Here is a 24638-nt window from a genome sequence, read left to right on the forward strand (position 1 = left end):
CAAGACTTGTTTTGGTTTGGCCTTTCTCTGTCATCTTTCCCATACTCTAAAATTGTCATTGTGTTTTTCAAAAGCAAAAATGAAACTAACATAAAGCCATGCCATCTGCAAGATGCAGGTATAAATTGAGAGAGGGCTCTCTCAACTCTAAAAGCCCTCTCCTATCTGAATACATCTGTCAGACCTCTAGTGCACAAAACTATAACTAGATTTCAGTTATGTACCTCCTTATATGTCTGGTGGATGCTTATCATAGAAAATGCTTGACATAGAAAATTACCTTTTGGTTACTCTTACAATAGGATTCATGTAAAATATTTTCCAGTGTATGTACAGAGGTCACCTCTTACCAGATCCTTAATCTCAGTATGTCATGTAATCTTTCTGCACCATCTGGTGTCTTAATTAGAGCCCAGGAAAAGAAAAGACTTACTCGTGTAAACAGGATTATATTTATGACCTAGGAAATATTTGATGTTTTTGTTTGTTCATTTCAATTTATCATGTTAATGATTTTACAACCTAACACAAACAGCTATAATAGGATAGTTACTTTGGTATACATGTTGAAGTGAGAGACAGATCCCTGACAGAGACCAGATGCCACATATGTTTATTTACAGGTTTGTCTAAGGTATAATGTAGGCTGAGCATGAAGAACTGAAACAGATTTACAAAATACATCTCAGTTTCTCAATCAAATGTGCTTATGGCTCTGTATTAGGGACACCACTGGTGTGGCAGACTGAACTTTGTGTCAATAGTATTGCCACTGTGTAGGTACAGCTTTGAATTCTTTTCTGTTTGTCCCCACAGATAGATGTCTGGGTTTCTAACCTACCTAGCAAAAAATGATTCCATGTCTGGTGCCTTTTGGGCAACGAAGATTGCTTTGGGCTTGTGTACAATGAGTAGAAATAAATCTATAGAGTAGCTGTCATTTTGACATGTTTTCCCTTTCTTTTCATAGATAGCTGCTGCTTTATGGTGGTACTTTGTATCTAAAGGAGTTGAATATTTGGACACAGTGTTTTTTATCCTTCGGAAGAAAAACAATCAAGTTTCTTTCCTTCATGTATACCACCACTGTACCATGTTTACATTGTGGTGGATTGGGATTAAATGGGTTGCAGGGGGACAAGGTGAGCATCTTCAAGACTACTAAATTGCATAATCCTGTTGCATGGAAAATAATGAGAAACTAGACATTTGTCTTTGTCTATCATTTAAGTTTTTTATAGTTAATAATTTCAGTGTTCATTTTATTTTCTTAAAGTTTGAAGAAAGTAAAGCTTTAGCTTTTTATCTGTGATGGAATTAGCATGCAGTGATTTCCCCCAGAAATGAGCATAAACAGGGCCAAAATGTGGAAAATGGTATTTTGATGGGGAACAATTCTAGCAGCTCTTATCCAGAGAATACCAACATACAGCCCCTTGAGTCTCAAAATTTCATCTTCAGCCCAAACTAAGCACTCATTCCTGCTCTTAGTATAAGCCTTAAGCTGTTGGTTCTTATTCAAAGGGAATTTTATATAGCCCTGTTAATCTGAACTCACAGTTTGGCCAAGATTTGCCTCCAGTCTTTTCAGACGTCTGTAGATTAAGGATGATTCACATCACTGAGCTGGAAACAGACGTTTCCTGATGAGGATACAAGTCATTAAGTGCAGTTCACGTTGGTGCTTCATATTGTCATGGATTAATTGGCAGCCTAGCAACTCACACATATAAATTATTATTGGGGACTCAATTTAAAACAACACAATTTAAGACAAGCTCTGTAATTTTCAAAGAAAACTAGTAAATCTGAACTCATCTGTGAAATCACTTCATGACATAATTCATTATTATTACATCTGTACTTTGATGAAATTGATATTCTGAAAAGAATGCCATTGATTGGAATATCTCTGTAATTTATTCAGTGTGTGCAGTATTATCATATTTAAAAATATTTAGAAACCTAAGAAATAAGTTTTTTTGGTTGATATGTATATACTGATACATCTAAAAACCGTAATGAGATATTTATAAATTGACTTACATACTTTTATGTAGATCTTTTCCCCACACACCAATATTGTGCATTCATTTATTTTATATTTCTGTGGTTTGCTATTTAATAACTTTTTTATTGTGCGATTACTTGTGGTTTTTCTAAAGCATTTTTTGGCGCCCAAATGAATTCCTTCATCCATGTGATAATGTACTCCTACTATGGGCTAACTGCATTTGGCCCATGGATTCAGAAGTATCTTTGGTGGAAACGATACCTGACCATGTTGCAGCTGGTGAGTTAAATGCTTCCAAAATTTCTTCTGGTGAAATACTAAAAATGTTTGAATTTTATTAATTGTAAGTTGCAGAGTTATTTTAGATAATTTTCTATTATACAATTGTCATTATGCTGTAGCTGTGACAGTTGAAGTTATATGGACCTAACCAACATACTCTTAGACTTACTGGCTTTAAATCCTTAAAATTTAGACATAGCACTTGTCCTTTAAAGGAAGCATTCTTTAAACAGATCTGTGGACGGGATAAAAAGCTAAGCACACCACAAATTAGATTCCTGTGTGACTTGGAAAGTGATGTATTTCTTTTCCTCTGGTGATCCTTTTTCATTTTAAAGTGTTGTAACTTCTCTTCATCCTGTTCGTTCTTATATTTTCTGTCTTCATTCCATTTTCCATCCTTGTTAACAAATTTCATATGCTTAGTATAGAAAGTTGAGAAGAAAGCACAGAGCTAAGGGATTAGTGGGATAAGGGGAAGGGAATAAGGAATACTTCTCTGAATCACTGACTGTAGAGAGCAGAGCCGGGCAGTTTGAATTTTCAGCACATGGCCCTACCAGGACTTCTTGTAGCTTCTCAAACACAAGCCTCAGTGCAATATTCAAAACTAGGTGCTACCCTGTAATCAAACCGAAAATCCAAAACCAACTTGGTAGCTAATCGCCAAGCTTTAGAATCTATGATAATTTGCTTTAATCATAGTGTGTACACAGTTTTATCAGTAGAATCACATTTGGAAATACTATCCATCTCTGCTTTAAGTTGCTCAACAGCTGGCTAACCAAACAGGAAACACAACTTTGGGGGAATGCTGGCTATGAAGGATGCATTTGTAACTGAAATGCTACAGGAAACTTCCTCCAGTATTTCTGCAAGATGTTTATATAGTTGGATAATTTGTTTCCCTCAGTCATTAGTAAACAGACCTAAGAAAATGAAAAGGTAGCCCAAATCCTGAGTTACTGACGTCTGTGTTGTTGGAGCCTGCCCTGCCACTCTGTTGAGCAATGCCACACTCAATCACACCCTTCTACACACCCTTTTTTATTGGTACAGCTCTTAAAAACCATTGTGAAACCTAAAGTCCCTTAAATTTGGCTGTTTGCCGTCAAAAATTGTAAAAAGTTGTTTAATAAATTTCTGGCTTATATACAATAAATTATTTTAATAATATTTAATTGGACAATATTGATAGTGCTATCCTTAAAAAAGAAGTCACAATTGCCATTTAAAATAGGGTGCTGAATGTGTATTTTCAAGCAGGAAATTTTCTCAGTAATTAATTGTGTGAGTTAATCTTGAAAAGTTACCCTTGTTACCAACATCGAATTCACAGTTCTTTGTCACAAACCATTCATTTATTGATGCATCAGAATTTGAAGTTGTTTCATTATTTTAAGCATCTCAAGTTTTGGTTTTTCCTTTTCAAAACTCTTAAAATTGAAAAGTAATTTTTTGTTCTTTTTCTCAAATATCTACTAAATTTTTTTGAAATTGCTGGTTTTTAAAGGATTATGGTCTTTCAGTTGCAAATTTACCTGTTTCATATCTGAAAGAAACAGATAATGAGCCACTTTCATAAGTTCATCCTGCTTTCTGATAATCTGGTGAAAAGAAATCAGTCCAAAATCAGTCCAAAATGTGAGAGGAATGCAAAGTTGAAGAGCCTACAATACCACTCCACTCCAGTCCTGGGCCATCCCCTCCCACCGCCCGCATCAGAGCTCATTATTCAGCCAGTATTCACTGAGTCCAGACACCTCACTAAGGACTTTATCAATGAGCAAGACAAAGCCTTGCCTTCTTTAATTATATTCTAGTGGAAAGATAGACAGTAAAGGATCCAACAAATATAAAATGCAATTTCAGATAGTTGTGATTCCTTTCTCGATGAGAAAGGAGCCAGAGAACTCTTAAACCTTGAAGAGTGGCAATATTTGGGCCAGTGACAGCTATGTAGACAGTTCTGATGTTGTTAAAAGATGTTTGAGATTACAATGTATGGAGATCAAACATATGCAGCACTGCTGTCTTTGTTTTTCAGGTTCAGTTCCATGTGACCATTGGACACACAGCACTGTCTCTCTACACTGATTGCCCCTTCCCCAAATGGATGCACTGGGCTTTAATTGCCTATGCAATCAGCTTCATCTTCCTCTTCCTTAACTTCTACATTCGGACATACAATGAGCCTAAGAAACCCAAAACTGGAAAAACAGCCATGAATGGTATTTCAGCAAATGGTGTGAACAAATCAGACAACCAGCTAGTGATAGAAAATGGAAAAAAGCAGAAAAATGGAAAAGCAAAAGGAGAGTAAATTGAACTGGGCCTTACCTGTTGTTGACAGTGAGGAGACTCCTATGTCATAGAAAATTTCAGGGAAAACAGAAGCAGAGGAGGATTTGGGGGTGGGGAGAAGAGGCAAATGTGCTTTTTGTGCTCTAATAACCTTTAGACTGAGCAAAGTGTTAAATATAATGCCCAGATGCGTTATTTATGAAGTTTTTATTTTAAACTTTTTTTTTTTTTTATTAACCTTGATGTTGTCAAGACCAAAGCAATCGACACGTGACTTTGGAGACTCTCCCTTGTTCACATCCACTTATCTACTGGGGGAGATTTTTCATGTATCACCCATTCTTCAGTCAGAATTTCAGATGATCAGAGGAACAGTCTATGAATTTTTTTCTGATAAATGACTGAATACCTACTGATTAAAATCAGTTACCTTACATTTTTCTGGTCCAAAGTGGGAAATTCAGATACATTTAAATTAATATTTGAAAACAATAAAATAAATTTGTGCATTTGGATTCATATGGTGACCAGAATGGTCAACTCTCTCCACCTCTAGTCAGAATATACCTTTTTGGTTGTAATTAAATTTTAAAAACCTGCTGATCTCTGTAGAATCTTAGAGGCTTGATGATGATGGTGTTGGTGAAAATAAGAAAGCATTAACTAAAAATCCTGTCAAGTGACCCAAAGGTCACCATGACTCACAGCACAAATCACTGTGGGAAACAATTTTTGTGATGAGAAGGCAGCCTTTGAATACTCCTATTATTAGCAAGCAGAAATCTATTATGAAAATTAAGATTGATGTCTGATGGAAACATGAAACAACTCATGTCTTTCTTGGTAACATCATAACATAGTTACATCTGTGTGCTCTTAGAAGAGAGTCTGTTGATTTTTGTCAGGCTTTCATTGTTTTGATTTGTGGCTGTTACTGATTTTCATTTGTGGAAATATACCTACCTCTTCTGTTGGAAAGAACATTTAAAATTAAATAAATTTTAATTAAAAAAATCAAGGAGTCCTCTAATGTAAATTTTAATAGCAACTTTCAAATCCACTGTTTTTTTTTTTTATTTTTTACAAATAGCATACACCAAACATTTCCATGAAACTATGCTTCTCTTTCAATATGTTTAATTTTGGAGTGATATTTCCCTTGTGACTAAGTTGCAAGATCTTATTTATTAACTCATCATGAAGTATAAATCCATCTTGGTGCAATATTCTTGACTCCTTGGTGCTAAAAGATTGTTAAATTCAGTACTTGATGTTACAAGGTCTGTAATTGTTAAAACACAATGAATAAAAGTGAGAGTAGTCAGAACTATCAAAATTGCTATTTACGAATGAAATATTTCATGTAATAGAAATGATCAACTGAAAATAAAGCAGGAAGAAGAACTTGTACCGTGTTTTATTACAAAGGTTAATTTGGAGGGGATGTTACACAGGGATCATTACAGAAAGTGTGACCCCCAAAAGCATGAATAATTTCTAAGTGTTTCAACAACATGTCAAAACCGCATGTGTAGGATGTATGCTGTCTGTACAGATAAACTATTTCAGAATATTTTGTAAACTATATTTATTGTGCATTAATTTTACATACTTTCTTCCCAAAGGCATGCAGTCCTGAGAATTGCAAACAGTTTGCAACACATAAAGTAGTTTGGTCTAAGAGGATTCAATAACTTTGTTTTTGCTGCTCAGTGTGTGATGACTAGAGATTTGTAAATCTTTGTGAACATTCTGTACTGGCTCCCCAGAGCTATTTGTTCCCTGCTACCTGATTTCTGCACAATAAATATACTATTGCTGTGGGAAAAATTATTTTTTGTTAATTAGTTTATTATGCTGTAATTTTGTGCTATGTATTTATGTATTTTGTTTAGCTGTTAATGTTCTAAATTCTTTTCTGTTGCCCATTTCTTACATAGAAAATAAAGGAGACTAGAACATGAGCACCTACAATTTCTGGTAAAAAGCTTATAAGGTAGTATATTTTTATTTTAAGAAATGAGTAGCTTTTGGAAGGCTTTTGCATTTGGACATAAAATATCATTTTATCTTAAATTATTCTTATGTAAATGGAGGAGCATTTTCTTATATTTGAATCACAGTCCTTACTGTACTTCAGTAGCTTCTGTAATTTATCTGCATCATGGATAAGTTGCATGATTTATATCTAAAAATCTGTGAATAACAATTATATCCCCCCTTTCAATACAACTTTGTCACTAACATAAAACAGGGAGGTTATCAGATGTTTGTGTTGACAAGAAATACCTGAGACATCAGCAGTGATGTCTTACATAATCCACGACTAGCTCTTCTTTTTTCTCCATTACTAGTTTTCACTTTATTTTGTTAATTGTTTTTCTTCCTTGTCTTCTACACACAAGACATTTAAAATATTTCAATATTATGTTCAGATTTTAGAACATGGGATCTAGCAGTGCTTTTATCTTATTAAGAATATTTTTGGTTTACAAGTTGGTTCCATATCTGCAACTCAGCTTCCCTGTAAAGGAGAACGAGAACCTGGAGGTAGAAGTGGTTTTTGTTGTATTATCTGTTTCATCATGCCACAGCAAGCAGCAGATGTTGACTATAGAGGCAGAACTTTTGAGTCTCAGCCTCATTAGAATGAGAAACCACACAACTATTCACATTCTCTCTACCTTTTCCTTGTTATGGCCTTAACTTCAGCCAGCTGTGTTCTTACAGCTCTATCAGGAAACGAGGACCACAGATATCCAGGATGTGAGCTGCTATGCTCAGCACAGACCTGGGTGACTTAGGCATCCTGCTAGACAGTAACTAGGACAGCTGAGAGGCACGGTGATGCTGAGCTGTTTGTTTTTTAGTAGAGGGCTGTGAATCTGGATGGACAATGGAAGACCTGAATTGAGGGAGTGGGAAAGGGGAAGGTTGCGTGTGGGAGGGACGTTATGGGGGGGAAGCCATTGTAATCTATAAGCTGTACTTTGGAAATTTATATTCATTAAATAAAAGTCAAAAAAAAAGAAAAAAGAAAAAAAAAAAGAAAGTAGTTGATATATAGAAGCATTACCACATGAGGACTGTGAGATTCCAGAATACATTACTGAAAGAGCCTTGTGCTTTAGGAAGGTGGTCTATAACTAGCTTTAGCTGATTAAGTAACAAGAGTTGTTTTTTTTTTTTTTCCAAAGATTTATTTGGAAGAGTTATAGAGAGAAGGAGAGATGGGGGGGGGGGGGGATCTTCCACCCACTAGTTCACTCTAAAATGACCAAAATGACCTGGGCTGGACCAGGCAGAAGCCAGGAGGCAGGAGCTTCTTCTGTGTCTCCCATGTGGGTATCAGGGGCCCAGGGACTTGGGCCATCTTCTCCAATTTCCTAGGTGCATTAGCAGGAAGCTGGATCTGAAGTGGAGCAGCCCAGGATTTGAATTGGCACCCATATGGATACCAGCACCACAGGTGGCAGCTTAACCTGCTTCAACACAGTGCTGGCCCCATAATGAGTTTTAGGTGGGCAAAGGGTGATCTGAGTTACTTCTTGATTCTTGTGGAGTTGTGTGTCTAGGTTTTGCTGCATACATTAAGGAATTAAACTTTTTTTTTAAAAAAATTAAACTTTGTTCTACCTGTTTAGAAACAGAACTTCCCCCCCCCTTTTACCATATAAATGCAGATTTATACATCCACATGTGAAAAGATGTTCTTTCATACCTTTGCTCCTTAGAAAGCTATCTGCTCTTAAGTAGAAACTCCGTTTAGATTTATTGATCTTTTTTCTGTTCTCATATGTGAGGTTTTCCCAGGGAAGGTGTTCTTAAAGTAGTATCTCCTTTGAGAATAAAATGCATGTTGAAATGCATCACTTGATCTCTCTAATTATAATAATATAATGCAGCTATCAGAAGATCACATTGTATTTTAATGTCTATCAAAATTTCCAAATTAAAAGCTATCTTGACTAAAAAACTTTGTAAGGTTTAAATAATAGTCATTTCTAAAAAGAATAGGATGTCAAAATTATTACTTCCCCATTTAAATGCAAGACTGAGAGTTATAAAGAATTAGTATGTCTTTAACTCATATTCCTTGCACTCTGTGTCTCTAGGTCTCCCTGAATTTCTTTGCTGCATTTTACAGAAGCCAGTTCGATTGCACCTTTTTGGTCTTTAAGGTTTTTCTTTGTATTTGCCATGGGGAGAAAGGAGCACCCAGTTCAGATTCATCCCTGGTGCATCATATTTGAAATGTTTCTCCTCCCTGTGAGGAAGCTACCCCAAGAACCAGTCTTTCAAGAATAAAAACGACCTAGGTATTTGGTAATGAGAGGGCTGGGTAGCTCATGAGTCTTGCATTATAAGACAGCATTGTTAGCAACAGTCTCACTGCTAAGTGTGGCTTGTGTTCTAATTTCTTTTTTTTTTCTCTATTTCCTCAAACAGTTTCTTTTTTTTTTTTATTTTATTTAATGAACAAATTTCCAAAGTACAGCTTATGGATTACAATAGCTCCCCCCCCCCGCCATAACTTCCCTCCCACCCACAACACTCCCCTCTCCCACTCCCTCTCCCCTACCATTCACATCAAGATTAATTTTCAATTCTCTTTATATACAGAAGATCAATTTAGCATATATTAAGTAAAGATTTCAACAATTTGCACCCACACAGAAACACAAAGTGTAAAATACTACTAGTTATAGCATTGAGTACTAGTTATAGCATTAATTAAACACCTAAGAGTAATTTTGTGTATTAATTACAGAGTTCAACCAATAGTTTAAGTAGAACATAAAAAATACTAAAAGGGTAAAGTATTAAGTTCTTTTTTTCTTTTTCTTTTTTTGTTATATAGGTTTTTTTATTTAATAAATGTGAATTTACGAAGTGCAACTTTTGTATTGTTGTGGCTTCCCTTCCCCAACCTCCCTCCCTCCTGTGGCCCTCCCCTCTCCCACTCCCTCTCCCATCCCGCCCTTCATTGAGTTTCATTTTCAATTACCTTCATATACTGAAGATCAACTTAGTATATACTAAGCAAGGATTTCAACAGGCTGCACTCACACAACCACACAAGGTATAGGGTATTGTTCGACTAGTAGTGTTGTTTTTAAGTTTCATAGTAAAACACATTAAGGAGAGAGATCCTACATGGGGAGCATGTACCCAGTGACTCCCGTTGTTGATTTAACAATTGGCATTCTTATTTATGACGTCAGCAATCACCCGAGACTCTTGCTGTGAGCTGTCTAGGCTATGGAAGCCCCTTGAGTTCACCGACTCTGAACTTGTTTAGTCAAGGTTTAGTGGAGGTTCCTTCCTTCCTTCAGAAAAAGGCGCCTCTCTCCTTGATGGCCTGTTCCTTCTGCTGGGGTCTTGTTCACCAGGATCTTTCATTTAGATTGTGTTTTGCCACCGTGTCATGGCTTTCCATGCCTGTGAGACTCTCATGGACCTTTTAGCCAGATCTGAATGTCCCAAGGGTTGATTCTGAGGCAGGAGTGCTGCCATTCTATGAGTCTGCTGTGTGTCCTGTTTCCCCCGCAGGATCATTCTCTCCCTTTTAATTCTATCCTTCATTAGTTGTTTACACTGGTCTTATTTGTGAAATCTCATCGACACATACCCTATCTTTTTGATCGGTTGTGTATTTATACTTATCACTTTACCAAGTGTGCTGGCATTGGTACATGCCTCCTTGGTAAGATTGAGTTGAAATCCTCTGGCACATTTCTAGTTCCACCATTGGAGGTAAGTCCGAGTGAGCATGTGCCAACCTATATATATCTCTAATTTCCTCAGTTAATCTTTATTTTTTTTTTATTTTTTTATTTTTTATTTTTTTACAGGCAGAGTGGATAGTGAGAGAGAGAGACAGAGAGAGAAAGGTCTTCCTTTGCCGTTGGTTCACCCTCCAATGGCCGCCGCGGCCGGCGCGCTGCGGCCGGCGCACCGCACTGATCAGATGGCAGGAGCCAGGAGCCAGGTGCTTTTCCTGGTCTCCCATGGGGTGCAGGGCCCAAGCACCTGGGCCATCCTCCACTGCACTCCCTGGCCACAGCAGAGGGCTGGCCTGGAAGAGGGGCAACCGGGACAGAATCCGGCGCCCCGACCGGGACTAGAACCCGGTGTGCCGGCGCCGCTAGGCGGAGGATTAGCCTAGTGAGCCGCGGCGCCGGCCCTCAGTTAATCTAAGGGTCATATACAACACCTAAATTTCTATAGGCATATAGTTAGGGTCTATCACCTGTTAAGATACAATTGGATTTCAAATATATTCCAATTTTAGTTACTATAGTGAACTTATTAGGAAAATGGTATAAGATCACAAAAGAGCAAACAACTGCTCTTCAAAGCTATATTTATTCCACATTATCTAGGTGTTTTTCTTATGCTTCAAGGATTTCTTGTAAAAATGATATCTAATCTTTCCTCTAGAAAGATTACTATCTTTCCTCTAGAAAGATACTCATGAGGTAAAGAGTACCCAGATGAACTTGGGGAACAAATTGCTATTTTACCTTTGGAATTAACATCCTGGAGTCTACCCTAAATATTAACTACTTCAGAAATCCAGCACTGTCGTTAGGTTAGAGTGCTTGAAGTTTATCTGCACTATGAATTTATTGCTATTCTCCTAACAGTTTCTCTCTTGTTTCCTTCTGTATTACAGTTTGGAGAGCTGACATGAAATCGTAAAAGACCCCCTAAAATTTACCTGAAATGTGGCCCCTTAAAGTTCCATAGAAATGCTATCAGGGGTGCCACATGCACTACCAGAATTTTGGGTGCCTTATGATTTCACCACGGGCTTATTACTAAATCCCTGATATTAATAAGCCTGAGAGGGTTCTTGCCTAGTATTTAGAGAAGAATTCTAAATACCGGCACAGATAAACGAGGCAGCATGGTATGTTTTAAGCTTTTATTTAGTAAGAAAGGTGCATAAGAGAATGAGAGCTTTATTTAGGGGAGAGAGGTGAATAGGGGTTCATACCAAGCACCAGGAACCAGCCATGTGGAGGAGCATCTAGGCCAGGAAGCCTAGAGCACATGGCCCGAAGGCCATGCGCCCTGGAGGCGCAGGGCTACAGCAAGCCCTGGCCTGGCAAGAGGCCAGGGAAGAAGAGCAGGGGCCCAGGCACACTGTGCCCTAGGCTTTTAACCCACTCCAAAGGGAGTGGTTAGTTAACCTGATTGGCTGGTGGGCACCCCGGTATGGCCAGGTAGGGGAATGAGGCCACACAGGGGTGTGGCAAAGGCATCAGGTAGGAGCATGAGGTCACACAGGGGAGTGGTCTTCCAGTTCACAAATCTGATCAATTTTAACCTGTATGCCTGTCTACTTCAGACAGATTCCACAGATTCCCTTGTGAGCTTGTGATTGCCTTAAAAATTTAGAATTTGTCATATGTGAGATTCTCTGGAAGCAGAGAAGTTGGGTGCCATCTTTCTATAGTAGTGAAGATATATATATATACACACACACACACACACACACACACATACAGGTTCCTGCCAACAGAAGTTGTTGGCAACAGGTGGACTACACATTCCATTATCTTTGCATCAGTTTTGTGACTGTAGACAGTGATTATGGTGATAGTAACTCTGGCAGCTGTGATCACAGCATTTGAAATTAAAGATGAAGGATAAAGATGTCAGTTTTTTTCAACTAATCTGTCATTTCATAAACATCAAATCTTTCAAAGATTTTGCTGCTTAAAATACTTTGATTGGGATCTATTTCATACAATGAAATTTACTGATCTCAGCATTCAGCATCAAAATTTGATCTTTCAAGAAATAGGCTGCTGAGGTGATATAAGATTGGTTAACCAACCTAGTTGATTTTAGAAGCAGTGACAAACTTTATGACCAATCAGAAATGGAATACTGTTTTTCATGAAGCAAATATTCAAATTATCAGGGCCGGAGCCGTGGCTCACTTGGTTAATCCTCCGCCTGCGGCGCCGGCATCCCATATGGGCACCAGTTCTAGTCCCGGTTGCTCCTCTTCCAGTCCAGCTCTCTGCTGTGGCCCGGGAGGGCAGTGGAGGATGGCCCAAGTCCTTGGGCCCTGCCCCCACGTGGGAGACCAGGAGGAAGTACCTGGCTCCTGGCTTCGGATCGGCGCAGTGCCAACCGTAACGACCATTTGGGGAGTGAACCAACGGAAGGAAGACCTTTTTCTGTCTCTCTCTCTCTCACTGTCTAACTCTATCTGTCAAAAAAAAAATTCAGATTATCACCTATAGTCACCTAGAATGGAGTGGCTGTGGTATACCAAGTGCTTTGCAGTGTTGTGAAGAAATGTAAAGGAATGTGAAGGAATGGAAGACTTGAATGGCAAGATGGCTTATGACTGCACTGCAGAAAATTAGCCCACGTTTTAAATTCTTGGTTAAGAGCAAGGACAAGGGAGCATCTATGATTACCCTAGACACTCATAGCTGCAAACATGAAATATCTTGAAACATTATCAAAAGTTTGGATTTTAAAACTTAAGTTCACAGCCTTAAGAGTGAAAATTGTGGCATCACTTGTGAGAAAATGGGATCCAAAGAATTGGAATGTGGCTATTTGGGTAGATTTAGATGACTCTCAGAACCTGAATTTCTAAATTGCTTTAAATGTCTTTGCGAAAAGCAGTCCTTCCTCTCTGTTAGATGACGTTAGTTTCTTTGTACTTATACCCTCCAGGGGGATGGTGATCCTTGTTACACCTGCTTTCTGCTCTTTCAATGCTATCAAATCTGTAAGGAGAATTATATTGCAGCATGTCTGATGGGACAAATAAAATCCATCATAAAAGGAAATAGTTTAGAATGACAGGATTTGCTAATTTTTGTCTGCAGAAATATGTAAGAATAGATTATCAAAGTGCTAAACAAAGAGGTAAGAAACGTCTTTAGAATGGACTGAAATTGTGGATGTAGCTGCACTTGTTAGAACTCCTTAATTTGAAACTATATCCCAATAATGAGAAATGACTTTAATGGGATGTTAGTTGTTTAAAACCTAGACAGTAGTAAACTACATTAAAATGAGATATGTTAGAAATTCACTGGGATAACACAGATGATAGAATTCAAAGGCTTATGAAGCTAGGAATGTTGGAGATTCATCTCATGTAATCCCTGTGACTGTCCCCTAAGGATTGAAAAATACATTGGTGAGGACAACCAGCATCCTTGAAAAATTCAGTATTGGCTACTTTCTGTAGGCTAGAAATGCTGAAAGATGCAAGAAGCTGTCTCTGAAACGCACTCCCTAGCTTTATTGGGAATGATAGTACCACAAACTGGCAGAAGCCAAGTGACAGTACTTAAATGCCGGAGACAACACGGACATGGTTCTAATAATTGACAACAGAGCCTGAGTGGTTATTAAAATGGCCTAGGCTGTGGGTTTACCTGAGGGGTGGCTAGTTTTTATGAGGTCCCTAGGACTGAACTAGATGGGCAACCTATCAAGGTCCTACTTGGTTAGTATAACTGACTCTATTTGGTGATCATAGGCCTGACTTGAGGCTTCACAGTGAAGAGAGAGCTCCTCATCAATTTGCATACTTGTTCCACTAAACAGACTTAAATCTCTTTAGATGAAGAGGACATTATGATGATGTCATAAAGGGTATATTGTAAATCCTCTTCTAGTGTTCACCACAAAGGGAAGGGAGTTATATAGTCTGGCTGCGAGCAGTGGGAGAGATTACTGGGACACCAACTCTGAACTGATGCTGATCATAGGGCATTCAAATTGCTGTTGTGGTCATCAGTCAAAATGTGGATTTATAGAGGTCATGTAATATGTAAATATAATTTTGATCTGAGTCCATCTTACAGTGGCCTAGAGGCTCCCCAAACACAGTCTCCCCAGATCCTGCATGTCTAGTTGAGGAGACATGCAATCTCTGACTGAAGGTCTGACACATAGACTTGGATAAGCTTAGGCATTAGTCATGCAAGCTCTTTCCAAATCTTGCTGGTGTGGGGCTAGTTGCTAAAAGATACAGACAGGGGACAAACACAGGCTCCACAGAAGGCGATTCTATTAACTTCTCTTTTCTTTCCCCAGAAACTATTATTTAAGGTATACAAACTTCATGACTTTCATAAATACAACTTTAGGAACATAGTGATTCTTCCAATCCTACCCATGCTCCCACCCTTCTTCCTCCTCCCTCTCCTATTCCCATTCTTATTTTTTACTAATATCTATTTTCAATTAACTTTATACACATAAGATTAACTCTGTACTAAGTAGAGTTCAACAAATAGCATGAAACAAAACGTTTCCTCAGCAGTCAAGACAAGGGCTATTCAAAGTCATCACCATCTCAAAGTGTCAATTTCATTTCTATAGATTACCTTTTAGATGCATTATTAGTTACCACAGATCAGGGAGAACATATTGTATTTGCCTTTTTGGGACTGGTTTATTTCACTAAGTATAATGTTTTCTAGTTGCATTAATTTTGTTGCAAATGACAGGATTTTTTTTTCTTTTTTTTACCGCTGTGTAGTATTCCATGGTGGACATATCCCATAATTTCTTTATCCAGTATTCAGTTGATGGACATTTGGGTTGATTCCATGTCTTAGTTCTTGTGAATTGAGCTGCAGACTCCTTATCTCACATCATGAGAACTACCATGGTATGAAGGACCAAATCAAAGCTCCTAAAACATCCCCTCTGTATTGAAACAGTAGATCAAAACTAATGCACTTCCTGGGTGAATGTCAGAGGTTTATGCCATGATCCAAGATCTAAAAGAGTCAGGGGTGATTATTTTTTGTTATATCACAAATTAACTCTTCTGGTTTGACTCATGTACAAACTGGAGAGTCTTGGAGAATGACAAACATTATCACTAACTTCATTATGTAATTCCAAGTTCAGTGGCTGTTCCACATGTCGTCAATTAACTGAAGCAAATCATTATAATGTTGGCAGTTGATACTCAGATATCAACATTACAAATGTGTTTTCCCTTTGCATAGAAAGAAACAGAAGTTACGTCTTTTACTTGTTTTTTTATTTTATTTTATTTTATTTAATGAACATAAATTTCCAAAGTACAGCTTATGGATTACAATAGCTTCCCCCCCATAACTTCCCTCCCACCCAAAACACTCCCCTCGCTCCTTCCATTCACATCAAGATTAATTTTCAATTCTCTTTATATACAGAAGATCAATTTAGCATATATTAAGTAAAGATTTCAACAATTTGCACCCACACAGAAACACAAAGTGTAAAATACTATTTGAGTACTAGTTATAGCATTAATTAAACACCTAAGAGTAATTGTGTATTAATTACAGAGTTCAACCAATAGTTTTAAGTAGAACATAAAAAATACTAAAAGGGTAAAGTATTAAGTTCTTTTTTTTTCTTTTTTTGTTTGTTATATAGTTTTTTTTTATTTAATAAATGTGAATTTACAAAGTGCAACTTTTGTATTGTTGTGGCTCCCCCCCCAACCTCCCTCCCTCCCGTGGCCCTCCCCTCTCCCACTCCCTCTCCCATCCCGCCCTTCATCGAGTTTCATTTTCAATTACCTTCATATACTGAAGATCAACTTAGTATATACTAAGCAAGGATTTCAACAGGCTGCACTCACACAACCGCACAAGGTATAGGGTATTGTTCGACTAGTAGTGTTGTTTTTAAGTTTCATAGTAAAGCACATTAAGGAGAGAGATCCTACATGGGGAGCATGTACCCAGTGACTCCCGTTGTTGATTTAACAATTGGCACTCTTATTTATGTACGTCTTTTACTTGTTATGGTAAACTGTCTTTGTCATTTTACTTCAGTACAATGTCACTTATCCAATTTTCTGTAATAATCCAGCCCACAGGATCCTTATTTGTCTCATCATGCCATAACATCACTTTAGTCTGCTGTATAGATAGCATCACGCTGATTGGATGAAGTGAGCAGTAGGTAGCAAGTACCATAGATTCCTTGGGATGAAAAAAAATGATTGAAATTGAAAGGCCAGGGCATCAACAAAGTTTAATGGCAGCCCAGTGGTCTGCAAGTCAATATATTTCATCCTCATCAAAGAAAATTGCTACACTTTGTCACCTTTCACTAATAATTCAACATCACACTCTTGATACCATCTCATTGGACTTTTTAAACAAATACTTGTACACATGTGAGGATATTTTGACTCATTTTTCAAGTAAACCATTAGACTTACAGTTCTGAATGGGATCCAGAGTAAGACAAGGATTTATATCTACTGTGAATTGTGGTGCAAGCTACTTTGCTATTTGAGACTTGAGATCCAGTGGACTAAATGGTGCTTGAAGTGTCTGGCAGAAAGCAATCCTGCAGGGAGCCGTTAGCAAACCTCCTGATTTAGAGTTATCGTGCAATACTATAGGGTTGTAAAGTCACGACCTAGTCTCTAAATAACTACTAAGAAGCATGCTAGATTACTTTTGGGCCAAGGAAGAAATGTGCTTACCCAGTCACAGTTTATAAAAGTCCTGCCATGATGTGGATGTTATCTAATCTATCGTGTCATAAACTGTCAGTACTCCTTTCTTTTTCTTTAAAGATTTATTTATTTATTTGAAAGTCAGAATTATACAGAGAGAGGAGGGGCAGAGAGAGAGAGAGAGGTCTTCCATCCGATGGTTCACTCTCCAATTTGCCACAACAGCCGGAGCTGCGCCAATCCGAAGTCAGGAACCAGGAGCTGCTTCTAGGTCTCCCATGGGAGTGCAAGTGCCCAAGGACTTGGGCCATCTTCTACTGCTTTCCCAGGCCATGGCAGAGAGCTGAATTGGAAGTGGAGCAGCCGGGTCTTGAACCGGAGCCCATATGGGATGACAGTGCTTCAGGTCAGGGTGTTAACCTGCTGCACCACAGCGCCAGCCCCAGTACTCCTTCTTTAAATGGGACATTGTGAAGGCATAGGTAAGTGGCACAAGCAGCACTTTAGACTACATTTCCTTGCTATATTGTGGCTTCTTCCTCAACTCACACATTTGACCTCATGTAAGTTCCTGTGAAACACTGGCTGACTATATTTTCACACCTCTGATCTATTTTGTTTGCCTTTGTGTCCTGAAGTGCTGACCCACATGGACTAGGTCATCTTGGCTCCTGATGTGGTTTGGATGTAATTCATGTGTTGGAAACTTAATCTCCAAAGTCATGTTAGTAGTGTTTGGGACCTTTGGGAGGTGATTGAGTCATGGGATCTCTGCTCTCATGGTTGAATGAATTCATTCATGGATTAATGGTTATTTTCAGGAGTGGCTTTGTTATTAAAGTGAGCTCTCTGGCTTTCTCTGCCTTGCTGTGTCATGTCCTTTGCTATATCATGACCCAGCAGAAAGCCCTCACCAGAGGCCAAGATAATGCCAAGCCGTGCACATGGACCTTCATAACCAAGTGTTAAAGAAACCTCTTTTTGGTGGCACCATTCTGGAGAGGGCATCAGTTCATTCTTACCAGAAAGCAATTATTACAGAATGGATTTGCCAGCAAAATCATCCACTTGTATACTTACTGATTGCTTTATTCAACACCAGGTTTATGCCACAGAACATTGCTTTGTCATCAAATTTCATAATAAAAGAAATAAGGCAATTGGCTCACACCCAGGGGATATCATTTGGGTATCATTCCATGTATTAGAATAGAATAATTTCTATAACAAACCTCAATGGAAGGACTTAATATAATAAGGAGATAATTTTAAAACTCAGTTTTCTGTATACTTCACATTAGAGGTACAGTAAAGGTCAGCAGAGCAGTATGGAAGGCTCTTCTCCACACAATCATTCAGGGATTCCAAGCTTCCTTCTTGCAATTGTTCTTCTGCATTCAGCTGCATACATGGGGTTACAGAGCATTTCTTAGAGGATTTCATGGAGGGCTGGGCTGTTAGCCAGGTTTGGAGGTGATACATCAAGTCCAACCCATACCCATTGGCAGGAACTCATTCAAATTATACCACTAAGCAATGGACACTGAGAAATGCTATCTAAATTTGTTTCCAGGAAGATACAAATGTATTTGTGAGCTTCTGCTATGATCTATCACATTTCATTTACTCTGTTTCCCTGAGGCATGCATCCTTTAAAACAGTGAAATGTTCTACTGAAGACCCAAGCTCAGACACAAGTTTGAAAGGCTGAGGTTCTTTCCTACCCAATGTTAAATCAGAAACAAATATAGTGTTTCTCCCCAGGACAGAATACTTGGGTCTGGGAACCAAGGAATAGATTTGAAAATCCATCCCTACTGACTATGGTTCATGCATGCAATACCTTGCTCGTCACTTCTATCCTTGCAATTTTGTGCTGTGCTGACTTAAAGATCCTAACCCCTAAAGAAGGAAAGTTTCCCTGGGCAGTACAATAATGGTTTCCTTGAACGTGAACTTGCAATAGCCACTTACAATTTAAGGATTCTTTTGTCAAATAGGCCAAGAGGACAACTGCACCAGCTGGGGTGTTGTTGAGGTAAGGAAGAGATATCTTTGTCTGAAGCTCAAACCCTCTTTAGTGCTCCGAAGCACTTACATAGCAAGGGATAAAATTTAATGAGTGCTTTCAGCAATCTTAAAGAGACAGAACTACCAAGGACTCAAACCTTCCAGCAATGAAGGTTTGGATTCCTCTGCCATGTGAAGAACACTGTCAAGCCTCAGTAATAACAAAGGCCAAGCACAATGAATGAGTAGTGAAAAAAAATCAAGTTATCCATCCACTTTAGTTTTATGACAAGTTTCAGGAACAAGATCTGAGATGGTTTTGCCAATTTTCCAATTTTATATTTATGTTTGTATGCATTAGCAAAAAATTTTCCCCTTTTTACCTTTCTGTTTGATAAAAGCATATTAATGGTAGTAGGATTTAGAATTTAGCCTTTAAAAGATATCAAGTTGGGGCTATCATTGAACTAGAAGAGAAACAATGTCACTAGGTAGACATGGTGAATAGACATTACATCTTTGCTTTTAAGAGAGAGTGAGCATATTTTTGTTTATATGAGAGCCAGTGGTATTATGCAAATTTGGAGCATGTTGGTTTAGCTCTAGTTCTGTTTGGCAGTGAAACATGGGAGGAGATTGTAGATGCTGGGTAACTACATAGCAGACTATGTCCAATATTGTCTATTGCACTTAGCATCCAGCCTCCCTCCTTTCTCCCTCCTTTTTAATATCTCTTCCCTCATACTACATATTGCAATTGTTAGTGTGCTACACACACACACACACACACACACACACACATTTCCAGCTTTCTTGAGGCCCGAGAATTGGTTATGGCTTACATTCTTACCAATCAAATGTATTTGAGGGTGTTTTGGAAGGAAAAGGTAGCAAAATAACTCGGACCTAACATTCATAGCATCTGGAGCCCATGTTCCATCATTTATCATCAGCTTCATTAGTGTGCAGCAGCTGTGATGTCATTGGTGGTTGTAGTAATAGCAGCAGCAACTCCCTTACCTTGGAGTCCAGCCAAAAATAGCAGTACCATGGTTTACAAAATGAAGTGATGTTTTCTCTTGACTTTTCCTACAGCCTAACACCATTATGTAAACACATAATTTCTTCTATTAAAACTCTACTTGAAAAAATAGTTTGTTTCCTGCACTGAATGCTGAATGTTATAAATGACCATCAAGAAGTTTTGTAGGCTCTTACATTAAGTACAATACCTTGAGGCTGGTGCTGTGGCACAGCAGGTAAAGTTACTGCCTGCAGGGCCCGCATCTCATATGGGTGCCAGTTTGAGTCCCGGCTGCTCCACATCCGATCCTGTTCCCTGCTATGGTCTGGGAAAGCAGTAGAAGATGGCCCAAGTGCTTGGGCCCCTGCACCTATGTGGGAGACCCAGAAGAAGCTGCTGGTTCCTGGCTTCAGATCAATGCAGTTCCAGCCATTACGGCCATCTGGGGAGTAAACCAGTGGATAGAAGACCTCTTTCTCTCTCTCTCTCTCTCTCTCTCTCTCTCTCTCTCTCTCTCTCTGCGTCTGCCTCTGCCTCTGCCTCTCTGTAACTCTGCCTTTCAAACACATAAATAAATCTTTAAAAAAAAAGTACAATACCTTGTATAATACAAAATATATTATTCTGAGAAGGCAACAGCAATAAAAGGTTATATCACTTTAGTATTTTTAAGTGGTCATTCTTACCTTCATTATACCTTTTCCTCTTGTTGTGCCCCAGCACTTTTCTAACATATGAACCCTCTAAGGAATCCTAGAGAAATCCCCTTAGGATTTTATATCGGAAGGATGAGAGACTGGACACCTGCCTAGAGATTTATGTCTCTTATTGGGTATCCTGGGGAATATTTGTACTCTCCCACTCCCAACTTCTGGGATGTGCTTGGGTTAAATAGCTCTAAGGCAGAAAAAAATGAGAAACAGAAAAACAAGCTTGGGACACCACCAATGGCCATGGAACTGTCCATTATAGAGGGTGGCTGAGGCAGTGTGGTTCTGAGAACCAACACTTCTTTTGATCTTCAGAACAGTTTTTGAAAAAAAGATTACTCTTACTCTCTGGTGTGTAGCTTCATATCTAGCAATTACAGTTGTTCACAGTATTCTCTAAGCACCTAAGAAGAATATTTTCATCTCATATGTGGAAAGATGAGAATACAAATGGTCCTTTCTTGCCACTTCTCAAATTTATATTCTATATTTTAAATTTTACTCAGTCAACAGCAATAGCACTTACATTCTACTTTGTTCTCATTAAGTCTACCATGTTCTGTATTCTATATTTTCTAAAAGTTGAAAAAATCAATAAAAGGCATTTATATTAGGGGTATTGTAAAATCTGTGGTCTTAAGAGTACATTACTATGATCCAATTTTTTTCTCTTTAGCTTTTGGTTTTGTTTGCCTTTCTGTTTTTTAAATTTCCTATTTCCCACTATTTTAGAATGCTATAAAAATCTATGCAATCTCCTCTTGTTTCTTGATACTTCCTATCTGGAGGTACACAGAATGTATTGCCAGCTAAGCCTTCGATACAACTGTCATTCTATAAAGCCCCTTGATTGTTCCAGTGGTTAAAATTTCTGTTTCTTGGATCAATATCTTCTTCTTTCTTGGCTTATTATATGACTAGTCTAGATTATTTCCTTCCCTAAGACAAATTACATGGGTGGTGTGTTTTTCTGAGTACTTTCATTGCTCATGTTGTGTTTACTCTGCCTTCATATGTGCTTAGTGATTTGGCTGAGTGCAGTGTTATGGGATGAACATCAGTATTTCTCCCCAGAAATGTGGGAAAATGTATTTTCATGATTTTTTATGATTAGCATTGTTTAGGAAACTTGGCTACTAGCCTGCATGTAATTCCTTTTTAGTGACCTGCTTTCCCTTGTTTGGCAGCTTTTCTTTATCCTTAGGTATCATAAATTTGTCTAAGTGTGATCATTTTCTCTTGTATGGAGGCATTTCTAAAAGTTCATGGAAAATGGAATTTAAAAATAATGTAGCAGTGGGCATTTAGTTCAGCAGTTAGGATGGCACTTGGGATGTCCCATCCTGTATCAGAGTGCCTGGGTTTGAGTCTTGGCTCCACTCTGGTCCCAGCTTTCTGCTTGGGTGCTCCCTGGGCAGAGGATTTTGGCTCTAGTAGCTGGGTTGCTGCTACCCACATGGGAGACCTGGACTGAATTCTGTGCTCCTGGCTTTGACCCGGTCCAGCCTCTCTGTTGCCAGCATTTGAGGAGTGAACCAGTGGATGCAAGATCTTTCTCTCTCTGCCTCTGCCTTTTGAGCAGAAATAAATGTTTAAGAAAAAATAACGTGTATTTTCCTTCAACTTTTTGAAGACCAATCATATTCTTCTTTTTTTTTTTTTTTTTTTTTGACAGGCAGAGTGGACAGTCAGAGAGAGAGACAGAGAGAAAGGTCTTCCTTTGCCGTTGGTTCACCCTCCAATGGCCGGCACGCCGCGGCCGGCGCACCGCGCTGATCCGATGGCAGGAGCCAGGTGCTTCTCCTGGTCTCCCATGGGGTGCAGGGCCCAACTACTTGGGCCATCCTCCACTGCCTTCCCGGGCCACAGCAGAGAGCTGGCCTGGAAGAGGGGCAACCGGGACAGAATCCAGCACCCCGACCAGGACTAGAACCTCCGCTAGGCGGAGGATTAGCCTGTTGAGCCGCGGCGCCGGCCTCATATTCTTCTATACATCTGGAAGTTACTTTTAATTTGCCATATATGTTTCTTTTCAACCAGGGGAAATTCATTTTTATTGTTCATACAATTCCTTCCCTTCTCATTGTTTATATTTTTTTCTGAAAATATTTTTATTTGGATTTCATAGCACCAACATTGGCCCTTTTTGTCATTTGTCTTTTTACAAATAGTTTTGTCTTTTTTTCTTCCACAGTCTAAGAGATTTCTTAAAATCTATATTCCAATCTATTAAATTTTGTTTTATCAATGATGTTTTATATTTCTAAGAAAATCGATATTTTCCGATTATTTTCCCAATAGTATCTTGGTTTTGTTTTCTCACTTTATGGATGCAATGTGTTTTCAAATATTTCTAACATTCTTTATTAGTGAATTTTTCAGAATTATGTTGTTCCCTGAATTGTCTCTTTTTTCTATACTAAAAGTTTTAGGATGCTTATCTTAGTCTTTGTGTTTCAAAGCTGTGTAGTCCGTAGTTTCCGTGCATGTGAGAACGGCACAAGACAAAGGTTGATTCAGCTGTGTGCCCACGGCAGGGTGTGCTGGCTGCTACCTTACACTTCAGTGTGAGCAGGCTAGGCACAGGCTATTATACCAGGGGCCTCCAACGTCAGAATAAGGAAAACTGTAGTGTGAGGCATGAACAGCCACAGCAGGTGGCCTAGTGCTCACGATAGTGGTTTTTGTTTGTTTGTTTGTTTGTTTGTTTTTTTTTTAAGAGAGGAGTTTTCCTTTATTCATTGAGGATATAAGAACAAAGGTTAGGTGCTAGCATGCTATGAGTTTTGTGGATTAGGGTGGATGAGGGAATTGAAGGGTTGACTGGTCCATTTACAGGCTTTTCAAAGCTCCTTTTCTCAAACCAACTTCTCACTCCTGTCAATCCATCAGTCTGGCATTTTGGGGAGCTTTGATGGCAAAGCTGATACCTCCTTCTCCTTGGCTGCTTCTGCGTGTGACTCAGGGACAATTTCCTTTCTTCTGTCATCATCCAGTAAGTTACCGGCCTTCTTCCCATCTTCCAGAATGTGAATGGAATCTTATCTGCTGTGGTGCCTTCATAGTCTCCTCGTTGTTGTGAGTTTAGACTTTTTCTAATACTTTATTATCTTTCTAATAGATCCTTGAGAAGGATAGAAAATAAATTGGTGAACTTGCCCTATCATCTTGTGTGAGAAGGCTCCTTCAGCGTTTTTCTTTTTAATTTTTTTCCTTTATATAAGGCGAATAATTTTTATGTATTTCATATATGCAGATTTCAGAGCATAATACTTTCCACCCTATACTCGCCCCCTTTCTTATTTATTCTTTTAAGTTATACAGTGACATACTTTCAATTTATTTTATAATCACAAGCTTGACCCTCCATCAAATAAAGAATTCAACAAGTATTAAGTAGAAAAGCCACTGATTATCAAGAGTATACACAAGGGCTATAAGCAACAACCAAATATTAAAAGGTCACTTTCATTCAAATAGATTACATTTTGTTGTGCTCTCGATATTAATTACCACAAATCATAGAAGACAGGAAATTTATCTTTCAGTAAGCATAATGGTTTCCAGTTTCTAAAAAAGAAAACCTCCTTGTAGGCATTCTCAAAACAATTGGAATTCAGACCTGAGCTTTGTCATCGATACAACCTTGAACAAATTATTTAATATTTCTGGGTCTGTTTCTTTATATGTAAAATACAGTTAGAAATATCTAACTCAATATCTGAAAATTAAAAAGGCACACAAAGCTCATAGAAGTGCTCAGGAAGTGTGAATTCCTTGCACTTCCTTGGTATTTCCTCAAAATTCCATTCATTCTCTCATTTGGTG

General features: G+C 38.4%; 1 protein-coding gene and 1 long non-coding RNA gene across 2 annotated transcripts in view; both read left to right on the forward strand.

Annotated features, from left to right (window-relative positions):
- ELOVL4 (ELOVL fatty acid elongase 4) overlaps positions 1 to 6562 on the forward strand; it is a 36441-nt gene extending 29879 nt beyond the window's left edge. The window contains exons 4-6 of the mRNA XM_002714545.6: positions 971 to 1142; positions 2166 to 2293; positions 4344 to 6562. Coding sequence (XP_002714591.1) covers positions 971 to 1142; positions 2166 to 2293; positions 4344 to 4619 — 576 coding nt within the window. The 3' untranslated portion in view covers positions 4620 to 6562. The remainder of the gene's footprint in view (positions 1 to 970; positions 1143 to 2165; positions 2294 to 4343) is intronic.
- The window catches only part of LOC149126580 (uncharacterized), a 486087-nt gene that overhangs the window by 70838 nt on the left and 390611 nt on the right, over positions 1 to 24638 (forward strand). The gene's annotated exons all lie outside the window — the stretch shown is intronic.

This window comes from Oryctolagus cuniculus, chromosome 5 (assembly GCF_051225735.1).
Source record: "Oryctolagus cuniculus isolate XC-2025 breed Fujian yellow rabbit chromosome 5, ASM5122573v1, whole genome shotgun sequence".
Classification (NCBI taxonomy): Eukaryota; Metazoa; Chordata; class Mammalia; order Lagomorpha; family Leporidae; genus Oryctolagus; species Oryctolagus cuniculus.